This window comes from Diabrotica undecimpunctata, chromosome 3, assembly GCF_040954645.1.
Source record: "Diabrotica undecimpunctata isolate CICGRU chromosome 3, icDiaUnde3, whole genome shotgun sequence".
Taxonomy (NCBI): Eukaryota; Metazoa; Arthropoda; class Insecta; order Coleoptera; family Chrysomelidae; genus Diabrotica; species Diabrotica undecimpunctata.
In genome coordinates, this window is record NC_092805.1 from 137,159,050 (window position 1) to 137,175,560 (window position 16,511).

Consider the following 16,511-nt stretch of genomic DNA (forward strand, 5'->3'; position numbering starts at 1 on the left):
CCCGCTCATTACAAGAATAAGACGGGATTACTTGACTGAAATTAAGATTCCTACTTGGGTGAAATTAAAATTCCTTTATTACCACAGCCCCCAAGGACTCCGGACTTAAATGTATATTTATAGCATGAATGGAATATTCTGGGACAACGTATTCGATGTAATTATGTTGAGTTTCAAATCATTAATGATTTGGAGCAAGCAGTTTGTGACCTATATAATATGTATATAGACTTTAAACAAGCTTTTGATAGTGTAAAAAGAGACAGAATGCTGGAAGACCTTTGTAATCTAGGTATACCTAAGAAATACATCAGCCTCATAAAAATGACGTTACATGGTTCAAAAGCCGCAGTCAGAGTAGATGGAGAACTGACTCCCCTGTTTAACATCAACATGGGAGTAAGACAGGGAGATGCCCTATCAACCATGCTATTCAACCTAGTTCTTGAGGCAGTCATCAGAAAAACCAATATAACCGGCCATATAAACACCAAATCAGTACAAATTACTGCATATGCAGACGATGTAGCCATCATTAGTAGAAATAAGCCACGACTAATGGAAGTGTTCAAACAAATTGATCCTGAAGCAAGAAAAAGAGGTCTCAAAATAAACGAAGCAAAAACGAAGTATATGACAGTCAAAAGAATAACTGACAATGAAAATAATATCACAATAGACAACTATACTATCGAACGAGTGGATGCCTTTACATATCTCGGCACAGAAATCAATCAGAAGAACTCCGTAAGTAGCGAAATTAATGCACGTATTTCCAGCGGGAATCGTACATACTATGCTAATAAAAGATTGATGACATCGAAATTATTAGACAAAAGAACCAAAATGACTATCTACAGAACACTAATTAGACCCGTAGTAACCTATGGATGTGAAACTTGGGTAATGACGAAAAAAGATGAAGCCCAACTCAGGACATTCGAGAGAAAAATACTGAGGAAAGTATATGGCCCGGTACAAGAGAAGATGGCACATGGAGAATCAGGAGAAACGACGAGGTTAATGAGTTAAATGAAGGTTATGACATTGTAAGATTTGCGAAAAGTCAAAGACTGTCATGGCTGGGACATGTGCAGAGACAAAACGATGCAAAAACAACAAAGAAAATGTTACAATGGAAGCCCATAGGAAGGCGAAAAAAAGGAAGGCCCAGAACGAGATGGTTGGATGACGTGGAAGACGACCTGAAAACAATGAACATAAGACAATGGAGAAGAAGGACACAAGAGAGATCTGAATGGAAGGACATAGCCAGACAGGCAAAGACCCATCCAGGGTTATGATGCCAAAAGAAGAAGAAGAAGAAGCAAGCAGTTTGTGACGAATGGGAGCAAATACCTCAGGAAGAATTTGCTGCCTTAATCCAACGTATACTTGATCGAATGAGAGCCGTAAATAGGGGTCGTAGAGGTAATACACCTTACTAAATATCGTTTTTCGTGAAAATGTTCAAAATTTAAGCTTTGCAGATTTTCAAATTTTTTATTCTTTTTTTTTGTTAAATTTTTTATTTGTAGTAAATTTTACTATTAAATTTTATGTATTATTAAATACTCACTTAGAAATATCTTAAACTTTTTTAAACGCCAGTTTTTAGGAAAAATCTGTATGCCTGGTTAATTTTGCATTCCAGTGTATAAAACCTATGCTGCATTTCTCATCCACGAGTTATTATCAAGTCTATGAGATTGTAAATACCAATAATTAAACTGTAAAAAATAAATTAAAAATTAAATCTTACTATATACTCCAGTCGTCAGAGACGAAAATGCCACTGAACCTCTAAAAATCATACGAACAAGCTGAATTTTGCAGAGAATATTAATTTTGGGACCCCAAAAAAATGCAAAAAAATTTAGCACATTTACTCACGGGCTGTAATAAGCACCGGAAGAGATCAGAATTTGATATCAATCCTAGGGTACAACCTACAACAACATCTCTCAGAATTTCACTTCAAATCATTGCTAATGCCTTTAAGATCGAGCCAAGTAAGTCAACTGTCAAATTGGTATAACACCCACCGCCAATTATAAACATTTCCAGGTTAATGTACTAGAAATTCTTAATTCTAAGAAATTCGATCGGGTACTCTACACTGACGCATCAAAGAGCGAAACGGGGGTTGGTTGTGCGGTTACCACTACGGAAACAGTCGTTAGTTCATGTCAAATACCTGCCACATGCAGCGTTCACACTGGTGAACTGTATGCTATTTACCAAGCCTTCAAACTCTGTACAGCACCCAATCAACATATTGCCATCTGTACAGACTCCCTTGCCTCTATCCAGTCCATCAATAATCTATTTACTAATCACCCTCTTGTAGAAAAAATCCATGACACTTACCAAAATCTTATCATCCACGACATACATATCACTATCATATGGATTCCCTCCCACATCGGTATTATGGGTAACGACAACGCCGATCGCTTTGCCAAAGAAGCTGTTGTATCCAATTGTACACTACATAATATACAAATTGCCAGTGACCTAAAAACTAGTATAAAGAAACTCGTACGAAATTACTGGCAGAATCATTGGAAACAATCCACTACATTTTTACACCAAATAGATCAGACGATTGAGCGGTTCGTTATCCCTGGTATAACTAGAAATGAGATGGTTGTTGCTAGAAGATTGCGTTTCGGTCACACCAGATTTACACATGGTCACCTAATGAATTCTACAACTAAGCCAATCTGTCACTATTGCCAATCTCCACTAAGCGTTCTAGACATCCTTGTGGACTGCACTCATTACAATAAACGACGCCAAGAACTGGGCATGAAGATATATCACAGATATATTATCAAACCAGAGCCAAGTCCTCACAGCTATCCAGTTCCTGAAGCTAGAAAACTTACTAAATAATATATAACTATAGTATATTATAATATGTAATTGTACCTTATATATAATTGTATCCACGGTGCATCATGCTAATGATGCCGAAGCTGTCACAAGCATGTTAAATTAAATAAAAAAAAAATGTTCGGTTTACATCTAAATGTGTCCAAAACTAAAATTCTAGTATTTTCAAAGATACTAACAAACGTACATTTGTATGCCAAGGGACAATTAATAGAACAAAAAACAGAAACAGAACAAAAAAATAAATCCTAATAAGAATCGAACAAGCGAGTGAACAAGCGAGTTTCATGAACATGAAAACATTTTTTACAAGATCAGACCTTAGTCTAGAGGCCTTTGAAATGTATATATACAGAGGGATGGTAAGAATTCCATGGGTACAAAAAGTTACCAACGGTGAGGTACTTCGACGCATGAGTAAACAAAAAGAATTACTCAGCATAATAAAAGAGAGAAAAATACAATACTTGATTCATGTGTTGAGAGGTGAAAGATATGAATTACTCCAAATCATATTGGAAGGTAAAATGCAGGGCAAAAGTTCAGTTGGAAGAAGCCAGAACTCGTGGCTGAAAGACCTGAGGAGATGGTTTGACCGCTCATCCACAGAAATCTTTCGTGCTTGTCCGGGACGATAACTCCTAGCGCCATCTAGGAACGAAATCTGAACTACTAACTGACATTTATCCTTAATGACTGACCTTAATAACTGACCTTAATCAATCCGCCATCGTTGTATATTTACGCACCGCAAAAAAACAAAAATATTGTTTATTAGAAAGCATTAAATTGATTCAACTGTTTTCTACATAATATTTTGGAGTATTTTCCTTTAGATTTTCCTTTTAATTTTTAGTTATGGAACTTTGACACATTATTTAATTCTAATGCAGTACGAAGTTCGAAGGGACAGCTAGTATTGAGTAATAATGTTTATTAATGTATTGTTTACGGATGTTCCCTGTAATGTAAACCTATATTTAAAGAGAGTGTCACATGAAAATAGTTCGAAAATTGTAATATGAAAAATTAAATTTATCTTCCATTTTTATCCAGTGTAGTTACAACAATAATAGTATACAAAATTCAGTGTACTAAATAGAAACATACCCTTCTCATACAAAAGCAAAGCAACTTTGTCGTTGCCGTAATGAGCTGCGATGTGTAATGGCGTAAATCCGCTTTTCGACGTGACGTCAGGATTGTGTTCGTTTTGGAGAAGAAGAGTGGCAGCTTTGACATCATCCTTTTTGGCAGCGATGTGTAAAGCGGGAAGACGGACTTTGCCTCGAGTGTCGTTCTCCAATAGGACCGCCACTACTTTGTCGTGGCCTTGTTGCATTGCTACCGCCAGCGGTGTAAATCCGTCCTGTAAAAATAAATAAACAGTTGAACTAAAAGCCGAAAATAATATACAGAAAATCAATCCTTATTTCAAAAATCAACGAGATACAAGGTGACGGTAAATTTATATAACGCTTGAATTATTTCAAAAACGGCTATCGGAATAATTATGAAAATTGTTTTATAGGGGTTGTGTAATATTACCGATCTTCGTATATTTGCTTTGTTGTCAGATCTTCTGTTGTTATCAGATACAATAAAGATATTTATTTTTTAATTTCTATGAAATGTTTATATTTTCCCGATCGTGAAAGAATTATTGAAAGTTAAAAGTCCTAATCTCCGAAAAATAACATTAATGATCTTAGGATATGATAATAAATTAATAGAGAAGCCAACAAGGAACTTTAAAAAATTGATAACAAAGGTTAACACAACAGACGCAGTCAAAGATTTACGTAATTTAGGACGCACAAAAAATGCAACAACTGAAAACAATCATGTCATAATTGACTTAGTTATTCCAAATATAAACAACTATTTTCCAACTATTTTTAGACGAGTACAAAGGGTAATATAAACAGTAAAACATATGTAAAAATATGTGTTAAAGTCTTAACATATCACCAATAATCTCTCATTATCTTTGTTACAGTTATTAATAAAACACGAAAATATATTCTATTTATTTTCGATATATCTCAGCTCAAATAAAACGAGTTTTCTGTCTTGTCCGTTTTCCGCTGAGACGCCTGATAAAAAAACAGGTCGTTTCTTTTGGTATCTAAACACGCTTCGATATTATGTTACCACCAATTCTCCCCTTCTCAATATAAAAAGTTATCATTTTTGCGACCACAACTGGTCATGAATGTTTTTTCCTAGTACCAACCGCTTCGCTAATTCATTAGAAAAAAACACTAACTTTTTTTGTCTACCTAACTGGGTCAGTACTGTTTATTTGTTTTCGGAACTCGTAAAAGGGCAATTAATCTTTTAGTTTTATTATTTTATTATTATGCAGTTTCTTCGGAAATGTATAGAAAGAGTGACTTATTATAATCCACCAATGGAACGTTTTAAGTTCGTTAAAGACAGTGGAAATTTGGCGGATCTCTTTCCTACAAAATCTTCGATTGTAGTGGCATTCAAGAATCCGTTCTTGGTCCCCGTACCTGACAGTAGGTACATCTCGACCTCTCAACGTTTGAGTAAAAAGATTCCTCTCTCATTTCTCATGCGGAATGGTCATCCCAGCGGCAAAAATTTCAATTCAGTTCGCGAATACACACGCCCTACGTAAATTTTCGTTCCCACATAGCAGAAAAATAAGAAGTTTTAATTAAATACATTTGTAAATAAATATCTTTTGTAATAGTACAACTTAAAATAAAGTGCCCTTAAATTCATCAAGCATTATTATTACCACTTCGACTTAAGAAATCGTTTCGACGAAGGATTATTTAATCCAAGTCTACATACTTAAGCTATGGTTTGTAAGAACAGTGAGCGACGCATAACTCACAGTCAGTCGAACGCCGCGCTCGTTCGTCAAAATCAAAGAAATGGTATGAGCAGCAACACATTTTTCGTCACTGAGCATGTCACTGAGCATATTCATAACCATTCAAGAACGGTATTTGTGACGGGATGGAACAAACCTTATGAGAACGGTTTGTTAGGTTCTGCTGAGCTGCGCGCACTGCAGACCGATAGTCATATACGTCGATGGTGTGCGCTGGAATCAACTGCGATTTGATTTGGACGCAAACGTTCAGCTGAGCTCACAGCGTACACATCTATACCGAAATTATAATTGTATTTTTATATAGTTATTATTATTGTAATAATTAAGTGATGTCTACTAATTTTCTTCCGAGGAAGATGAAAGACTAGTGGATCTAGTACAAATCCCTGGAAAGCCTAAAATATTCTCGAAATTTTTCCTCGTTTTGAAACAATCTTTCTTCGACTGTTAATTTAAAAGCACTTTCTGTATTAAGACATGAAAAAATTCTGAAAACTTGTTTTCAGAGCGACAGAATATTTATGCGAATTAATCTAAAGGTGGGTACACATATGCGAGCCGAACGGTATACGTACAGTACGCGTACAGATCCTTGAAAAATATTCTACATCGTACTAATCGCATACTTATCTCGATCCATGGAAAGCGACAAACCAACAACGAACACACATGTGCGAAATGATTCATTTTATTTATAATTTGGGTACTGATTTATGTTCCTGTTTTTGCTTGTTTAACAAAAATATAATTCTGTACAGTAATCATCGACGTATAAATAAAGATTTTATCTTTATTTATACGTCCATGACAATAATCAGTTTACTGTTTTCTCACGTCTCTCTAGGAAGGAACACGTCATTCACACAATGTCGATTTGATGACACAATAAAAATGTTCGCTGCGTCTAGTAAGCGCCGTCCAAACTGAAAGCCGAGCTTCCTTTGAAGTCGTGAAATAAACCGCAACAATTTGGTTCGCGACGAGTCACGATGAAACAGTACGCAAGCGGTTTTTTCTGCCGTACACATTAACGAATATAGCGTTCACAAACGGTTCGCGAACAGTTCTGCTCGCAAATGTGTACCCGCCTTAACAAACCGACTCACCCAAAACTGCCGTGAGTCGAGTAGAACAGATTCTGCTGTACGTGTATGCTGTGCGCTGCGCACTGTTCTAACAAACCGTAGCTTAACATAGTTCCAACGTCTGATCCGCTACTTGTGTTATAGAAAGGAGAAAAATCACAACAATAAGTTTTTTTAAATATTGGAAGCTTCTACCCAGCAGAAAAGACTAATAGGATCAGCGGGGAGATATGAAAAATTACATGATAAAAAATGCAATGAGGAGAAACCGATTTTAACAAATTATGCGATTTATTCACTGTGTTTATAACGTAAAATTAGATGACTCCGTGAATATTTAGTTACCACAAATAGATGATACAAAAAGTGGCACAGTAGGCAGTACTGTAGACTAACGCAAAGCTTCAAATTATTAAAATTAAATTAAGTTAATTTTTATTTATTATTTTAATTAGACGTGTAATTTTAATAAACAGGTGGTGAATCTATATATGACACAATATTTAAGAATTACATAAAACCACTGTTAGTTAATATCCTTCTTATAGATTTTAATAAAATTGGAAAAGGTTATATAACGGACTCCGCTCTTGGCGCTATGGAAGTCTTTCAACTGCTTACAGCGCCTTACCAAGGCGCTTCTGTAGTAGAAATAGCGCCACGAAATACGTTATTTAGTGGCGCCACGTCCGTGACATTCGTATCAGCGATATTTTACTATATAGAGGAAAAGTAATACAATGACAGTATAGAAGCTTCGCTTCAATATTTTTTTCAAGACACTCGTGCAAAGAATTTATAAAAGGAAAACCACTGAGTGGTTTGCTGTACTCTGGTGGTGCTGTACATCTTGACAAATATACAGCACCACCATTAGTAACCACGCTTAAAGAATTTTAAGATACGCATATAAAGTCACTCCCGAGTTACATTAGACACGAATGTAACAGAAGAACCAAAAATTCAAAGAAAAATAGTAAAGAGAAACAAAGCTTCCTTTTCACTTGATCATGGGTTCCGCTCCAAAAACACATACTGGAGATCGAAAATCAGGGTCCACAAAACTATTATCAGACCAATAGTATGTTATGGATGCGAGACATGGGTGATGACAGAAGACACAAAACGAAAGGTGGAAGTCTTTGAAAGAAAAGTCCTAAGAAATATATTTGGACCTATTAACGAAACCGGAGTATGGAGATCCAAGTACAAAAATGAACTTTACCAACTGTTCAAAGAGGCACTGATCTCAGAATTCGTTAAATTTCAGAGACTTCGATGGGCTGGTGAGAATGGAGACTAAAAGATTGCAAAAAGAGCCCTAGATAGTAAAATTCAGGGCGCAAGACCAGAAGGAAGGCCACGGAAAAGGTGGAAGGATGAACTAACAGTGAACGCGCAAAATTTGCTAGACGTGAGAACCTGGAGAAGATCAGCGCGGGACCGGCAAGTTGTGGAGGCATAGTTTGGAGGAGGCCAAGCCTCGATTTGAGTTGTAGAGCCATTGGAGGGAGAGATATAAAGTCACTGCGTTTTCAGATTTTGGTTGATAATCTATTTACAAGTTTTAATTTGCTGACAACTATGAAAGAAAAAGGATCTGGTGTGACAGTTACTTTCCAAGCGAATAAATTACAAAAAACTGTTCCTTTGGAGACCAAAAAGTTACTACATAAAAAGGTAAACATTGTTTTTGGAAAAACAATTTCCAAAAATAACGAAATGATATAGTTGCGATGCATGGGTAGATAACACGGTAGTAACAGAGTTGTGTTAGCAACGTATGGAACACAACGCATTTCTACGGCCCAACGTGTTTCCAAACAGTTAAAAAAAATTTCACGTTCTCATTTCATAGATATGTATAACAAGTATATGGGTGGTATAGAGAGGACGGATGAAGATATTGTCAAGTATCGACTAGCCACATGTGGGAAAAAATAGCACACCCATTTTTACATGGCTAATAAATGCGCTTTACAATGCTTGGGTGCTGTGCAGAAATCTATCCGAAGATAAAATGAACGCCTATACATTTTCGACGGATATTTGCACGATCCCACTTAACATTCTATCAAAATATACCAAAGCGACCAGACGTTTAGTGTAACAATAAATAGAATATCTGATACACTTAAGTACGATTGGACCATTTGATTGGTTCTGTACCGAATCATCAAAGAAGACGATGTTCTGGCGAATCTTCTACTTCTGTAGGACGTACATAATGTACGAAATGTGACTTTTCACTCTGTATAGAGTGTTTCTGTATTTTTCACACCAAAAAAAATGATAAATGGTTTTTAAACTATTAAATAAATTAAAATACATATTCAAACATACTCTATTATTACTTCTTTTTAGCGTGTACTATCCATAGGGTCACGGCCTATAATTACCAAACCAAAAAAGCTAATGTAACCATTTTAGTACCTTCTAATATGTTATGTCTCCGATGTTGTTTAATGCCTACACTGAACCAGTTTTTGAAATAGCGTTACATAATCGTCGCGAAGGTGTTAAGATCAGTGGTGAAATTATTAACAACATCAGATACGCCGATGACACCGCAATAATGGCAGAGAGTCTAGAAGATCTTCAAACCCTGTTGAATGCTCTAAACAACGAATGCTCTGAAAAGGGCTTAACAATCAACGCAAAAAAAAAAACAAAATGGATGGTGGTCGGAAAAATTAATATCGAAGACTCAGTACTAAGATTAGATAACAAAATCCTGGAAAGGGTTAGATATCTGGGTAGCTGGATTGACTGCAGGGTTGAAAGTGACGAGGAAATTTCGACCAGAATAGAACTCGCACGGAAAAACTTTATTAACTGGCGTTCTTTATTATGCAGTAGAAGTCTGTCGTTGACCACACGTCTAAGAGTATTGAAGTGCTACGTCTGGTCCACTTTGTTCTATGGATGTGAAACCTGGACAACAAAAATAAAAAATCTTAACAAATTAGAAGCGTTTGAGTTATGGTGTTACCGTCGCATGCTCAGAATCCCGTGGACAGCACACATATCTAACGAACGCGTGATAGAGACCGTGCACAAAGAGCGAGAATTGATCAACATCATCAAAATGAGAAAGGTCCAATACTTCGGTCATATAATGAGAGGACCTAAATATCGCTTACTCCGGTTAATAATTCAGGGCAAAATCGAAGGAAAACGTTGGGTCGGAAGAAAACAACTGTCCTGGCTGCGTAAAGAAGAAGAAGAATTTGTGTTTCAAACCATATAGGTACCAAACCAAAAAAGGTAATGTAACCATTTTAGTACCTTTTAGTATGGCATTTTTGAACAAATCAGAAAAAATGGATATTCGAGCAGAAATGGATTAAATATTTGATTAAAAGGTAAAACTGATGTTTCTTCCCAGAGTACGGCTCATGGAAGAATACTTAATTAGCTGGTTAACTTTTACTAATGTTTCAGGTGAAGTTCGTCAGAGAACTTCTACAGAGAAGTTCTGCAATAAATGCAGTAAAACGAGCTGTTTATGTAAATTTTACATAAAAATATGTTTAAAAATACTCGATTTTTGGATGCCTTCACTGCGAAAAATCTTAGCAATATCAAACGTTAATTATATCCACATTTACGATTTACTTTGTTTAAACTGAAATAGAATGTGCTAATTTCGAACTAAATAATCTCCTGTACAAAAATTGATGTAGTAGTAGATACTGAAGATTCCGCAGAGCTTGTATTTTGAGTATTTATAAAAGTTCATTAGGGAGATCTCTTTTACATGTTTTATTACTACGAAATTTGAAGAAAATATATTGCATAAGTTAAAAAATAGTTAAAACTTACCGACGTATTGCTAATATTTTATGTAATATTAAAAAAATAATGTAAGAACGTATTTACAGTCTTGTGATAAGTGATACCTTAGCAAATTATTGTTTCTTAACTAAAATGTGGCACCCTAATTAGACATTATTCGTGAGATTTTTGAGTCACTTTAAAACAATTCCGTGTTTGATTTTTTTACACAATACCGTCATTGTCACTACCACAATAGCAATAACATATTCAAACCTTCCCACGCCAACATCTCGAAACGTATAAGCGATCAACCACTAAATGCCTACAGTGTTTTATTATTATTTTATCAGCAGTTATTAAATACATATACCGAACTCAACATAAGACCGTTTCGGATAAGAGACTCAATAACAATCGACAAATTGATAAAATTCCAACAGCATTCCTTACCTCTGTCGCCAACGCTTGATTGGCACCTTTGGACAGCAAGTACCGAACACAGCCATCGTGGTTTTCTTGTGCCGCCATGTAAAGTGGGGTAAAACCATTTTGGGATTGAACATTTAGAGAAGCACCATGTTGGACTAGGAGCCGAACAATTTCTTCTTGACCGGCTGCAATTTAAAAATATAAAATTTAATACAAATATATTTATTCAGAAAGAAACTTGTGACTTGTGAGCGAGAGAAAATAAACCAACTAAACACTTAACAGTATTTCTAATTGTTCCAGTGCGTCATTAATTTATTACAATAGGTATTAAAAACGTATTTATATATCTCTTTCAATAATTTATAAAAAATGGGTTTACATTAATAACCTTAGTATATTCTATTAAACATTCATACAGGGTGTATCACACATGGTTTATATAAAAAAAATCTTGTCCAATTACAACTCTTGTCTGATTAAAATTTCAATTTCTTTATACAATATATATATATATATATATATATATATATATATATATATATATATATATATATATATATTATATCAATGGTATTCCGGGTTTGACTCCGCGTTAAATGTTGTTGGTTTTGATAAAAACCATTTTGACGACGTTTCGGCAAGATCTCACTTGCCATTGGAAAATGTCAAGTGAGATCTTGCCGAAACGTCGTCAAAATGGTTTTTATCAAAACCAACAACATTTAACGCGGAGTCAAACCCGGAATACCATTGATATAACATACAGCTCCCGCGGAAATATATCAACTCCGAAACATAAGGCAATGGACAGGGATTAACGACATACAATCTCTGATACATATTGCAAGAAATAGAGAATTAATGGAAAATGTGATCGCTAACATCCATTAGTGGATTTGCATCTAAAGAAGAAGAAGGAAATATCAAAACTAACATATATATATATATATATATATATATATATATATATATATATATATATATATTATGTGTGATTACAACTGACCAGTTAGACACTAAATCGTTAATTTAATTGAGTATGCAGTTGGTTATGGAAAAAAGAAGACCATTAGAGTGCTCTCATTTAAACCAATGCAATCTGTGTAAAGTAAGTAATGCAATCTTTTTAATTTCTTAATTGTATTTTCAACAATATTGTAATTGTAGTCTTGCATCTGATGATGCCTATGATGACTATAAAACGAAATATAAGGCATTGGTCTAAATGAGAACACTCTAATGGTATTCTTTTTTCCTTATTCCACTGCACACCCAATTAATATATATATATATATATATATATATATATATATATATATATATATATATATATATATATATATATATATATATATAGGGTTAGCCACTCAAAAGATTCCACCCTGATGGTCCATTCGTTCTATTTTATTTACATTAATATTGGATATGAGCACGTGTACTTGGATGTATAGTAATTTCCAGCCACTTCTAGTCTGTCAAAAAGTAACTAACTTTGCAAAAAAATAATTACTAAGACAGTTCGGACTGAGAATAGCGAACCGACTATATTTGGCAATATTCATTGGATTTGTAATGATATGTAAGAGAGGGCATATAATATACGGTGAAGTAGATGGGTTCACTTCCGCCATATTGGATAGTACTTTCTGTCAAAGTGTTAATTTCAAATAGTGGTGAATGAAAAATTTCATTTTATAAATATTTTAAACTTTTTTGTGTGATTTTTTATATTAGTTCAAAGTGACTTTAGCATGGCTTTAATATTATAATTATATAATTATAATATTATGGACCTGCACATAGTGTCAAATTAAGTGGTCCCATTTAGTAAATACAGAAATATCGTTTGTGGCATATTCCCTCTTTTTACATATCTCTGGATTTTATGAAAATGCTAAAACAGGTCGATTTTTATTCTAAAAAGATCATGTTTTAACGATATAGATATCTGTCAAATGTCAACCCCCTTCCTTCCAGCACTTTGAGAACATTTTAAACCATTTTAGAGGTTACTGGACTACATTCATGCATTATTCGTTTTCTTAGTTCTTCCAATGAAGCTGAAATTGTAGGTATAAATCTCGCTTTTTAAAAAACCCCATATGGAGAAGTCCAGGACAGTTAAATCGGTGATCTTGCTCTGTAGTGTGGTAACCCCTAAAATGCTCCAAAATGTTCTTCTTAATTTCGAACAGCGACTTTATAATTCTATGGACGTTGGTGAATATCATGTTGAACATTTAAGCAAATAGTTATAGGCTATTCGGCGTTAAATCCTGAAATTTAATCGTTTGGAAAATTTCATTTTTTTATTAAATTTTACACTAGAAGTTTTTTACCTCACTGTAAGTTTATTTAAATTAAGTCATAAAAGCCACCAGTACATCATTAAAGATAATTTATACTTCTTCCAAGTATTTTTCGGAAGACATCCGGGGAGTACGAAAAAAAAAATAATCAAGTAGTGATAAAAGCTAGTAGGTACTAAAACAAACGAATGGCCAATTACAAGCCAAAGCATATTTCTACAAGGTAAATACATTCGCGAAAAGACTGACGACTACTTCCCAGTAGAAAGGAATATTAATTTTGAGAAAAGCAAATACTCGCTCAGATTTATCTTTGTGTTCATCTCTTAGTTGTGGCATAATTCAGGAGTCGAGAATATTTACGGAGTCTTACGCTGACCTAAATTAAACATATAAATATTAATCCTGTAAATTTGTAAAGAAAGTGCTTAGTTAAAGTTAAGTATAATCTTTTTTTATTAGTACAGTAAAAACTAAAAGATTTTTTACCAAAATCATTAACTAAGATTTACTCGTATTTCTAAAAGTTTACACCAAAAAGTGTGAAGATATATCATTTCTTACTACTTGTCAACTTACTAATATATATATATATATATATATATATTAGTAACTTTGCTGGACTTTAATGCTTTAATGATTTTAATGCTAAGTTGGGATGTAAACTAGACGGGACCGAAGTTGCAATAGGTCCCTATGGATTGGGACAAAGAAAAGAAAGAGGCGAAATGTTTTTGGGTTTCTTGGTACGAAATGGCCTCTTTGCAATGAATAGCTTTTTCAAAAAAAGTCCCCAAAGAAAATGGACCTGGTCCAGATGGAGTCACCAAAAATGAAATTGATTTTGTCTTAACCAACAACAAAGACATAGTCCATGATGTAACAGTTCCTAATAGCTGTTCAGTGGGAAATGATCATAGAATTGTAAGAGCGAAGATCGTGCTAAATCTTCAAAAACAAAGATACAAAATGATAACAAAAACACACCCAATAGGATGGAATCCAATCGAAAACACCATGTCCTTCGAAATATCGAAAAAGTGCAATACAAATCCTAGGAGAGATAAGGAGGAAAAAATCAGTCAAGAGACAAAAAGACTTATGGAGACACGAAGAGAACTTAAGAACAAAAACTATAAGAATGCACGCGTACTACAACAACTTAATAAAGATATTAATAAAGCAGTGAAAAAGGACCTACGACAATATAACACAAAAAAGATTACAACGGTTGTCGAGGAAAATAAGAGTTTAAAGGTGCTGAAGAGATGTCAATCTAGGTAAGAAGAATATTGTTAAGCTCGCAGATCGAAATGGAAAAGTGGTAACAGATAAAGATAAGATAATTAAGGTAGTTAAAGAATTTTACACAGAATTATATAGAGAAAAGGGGTAAGAAAGACGGCACCAAGTTGAGAAAAGTCCAGAATGTGGGTTCAGAGGATATCCCAGAAATAACAATCGAAGAAGTCTCAAAGTCATCAGCTGGTGATGACCAAATCGTTATTGAGGCAGTTAAAGCAGGAAGAAAGACAGTATTGAAAGCAATGACACAATTGTATAACTTATGCCTTTCAAAAGCGGTTACACCATCTCAGTGGAATAAAGCTGTTATAGTAGTCATGCACAAAAAGGGAGATATAACAGAGCTAAAGACTATAGACCTATTAGCTTGTTATCTCACGTTTATAAGTTGTTTATGAAGATAATAACTAATAGGTTGATATCAAAACTAGACTTCTATCAACCTTGCGAGCAAGCAGGATTTAGAGCTGGATACGGAACAAATGATCATTTGCAAACCATTAAGTCTTTGATTGAAAAAACCATTGAATATAATAGACCCCTGATACTTGTCTTTGTCGACTTCGAAAAAGCATTTGATACGGTCAATCAAAGTGAAATGCTTCAAGCTCTAACACAATGTAGAATAGATCACCGATACATATCCCTCATCAGATACATCTATCAGCATGCTACAGCCTGTATAAGACTTAATGAAGATACTGGGACCTTTCGTATTGAAAGAGGCGTTAGGCAAGGAGACAACATGTCTCCTAAATTATTTACCACTTTGCTAGAATACGCTTGTAAAACAATAGATTGGAACGAAAAGGGCATCAATGTAGATGGAAAATTTTTAAATAACCTTAAATTTGCAGATGATATCGTTCTTATTGCAGACAGCTTTGACCAGGCAGAGATAATGCTCCAAGAACTCCATACTGCCACAAAAAGAGTTGGTCTTAAAATAAATTTTTCAAAACCACAATTTATGACAAATTTAGTCCACAACAAAAACATCTCAGTAGAACACAAAGATATTGAGCCAGTTGACTCCTATAAATACTTGGGCTATGAGATCAGAATAAGTCGAGACAACCAAACAATCGAGCTGAAAAGAAGAATAAACCTCGCTTGGGGTGCATTTGGAAAGATGAAGAATATTTTTAGGTCTAAGATTCCAATGTGTCTAAAAAGAAAAGTATTTAATCAGTGTATTTTGCCAGTGATGACCTACGGCGCAGAAATCCTAAAACTCACAAGAACAATAGTAAGTAAACTACACGTTGCGGAAAGGGCAATATAGAGAATAATGTTAGGGATTTCTCTACGTGATAGAATACCCAATGCTACTATAAGCAAAAGATCAGGAGTAGCAGACGTTATTGAAAGGATAACCACACTAAAGTGGAACTGGGCAGGTCATGTAGCAAGATCAGTTGATGACCCAACGAGATGGACAGATGATATAAAAAGAGGGACTTCAAATTGGATTCAGATGGCGCAAAATCGGACTAAGTGGAAAAGCATGCGAGAGGCCTATGTTCAGCAGTGGACGTTAGAGGCTAGTTGATGATATATATATATATATATATATATATATATATATATATATATATATATATATATATATATATATATATATCTTTCCCTTCCTTGCCACATTCCCAATATTATACTATGCTTCACTTCGTTTCACCAGGACTTTCTATGTTAATCTCTCTTCCTTCTATCCTTTTGGCTCCATTTTGTGATTGTTTTTATCCATTTTCTGTCGTTGGTTCTTCTTGCATGTATAATTATAACATAGTCTGGCAAATATTAAATGAAGTTAATTAGTCATCCGATATC

General features: G+C 34.5%; 1 protein-coding gene across 6 annotated transcripts in view; it reads right to left on the reverse strand.

Annotated features, from left to right (window-relative positions):
• The window catches only part of LOC140437468 (uncharacterized), a 389,771-nt gene that overhangs the window by 177,152 nt on the left and 196,108 nt on the right, over positions 1 to 16,511 (reverse strand). For 4 of the 6 annotated variants that reach the window (XR_011950379.1, XM_072527015.1, XM_072527014.1 and 1 more), the window contains exons 4-5: positions 11,086 to 11,249; positions 4,009 to 4,267 (exon numbers count right to left, since the gene is read on the reverse strand). Coding sequence is in view for 5 of the 6 variants with exons in the window: in XM_072527015.1 (XP_072383116.1) it covers positions 4,009 to 4,267; positions 11,086 to 11,249 (423 nt within the window). In the remaining variant the exon portion in view is untranslated. Of the gene's footprint in view, positions 1 to 4,008; positions 4,268 to 10,680; positions 10,897 to 11,085; positions 11,250 to 16,511 lie in introns of those variants that run through there. The other 2 variants (XM_072527017.1, XM_072527016.1) reach the window with 2 other exon arrangements.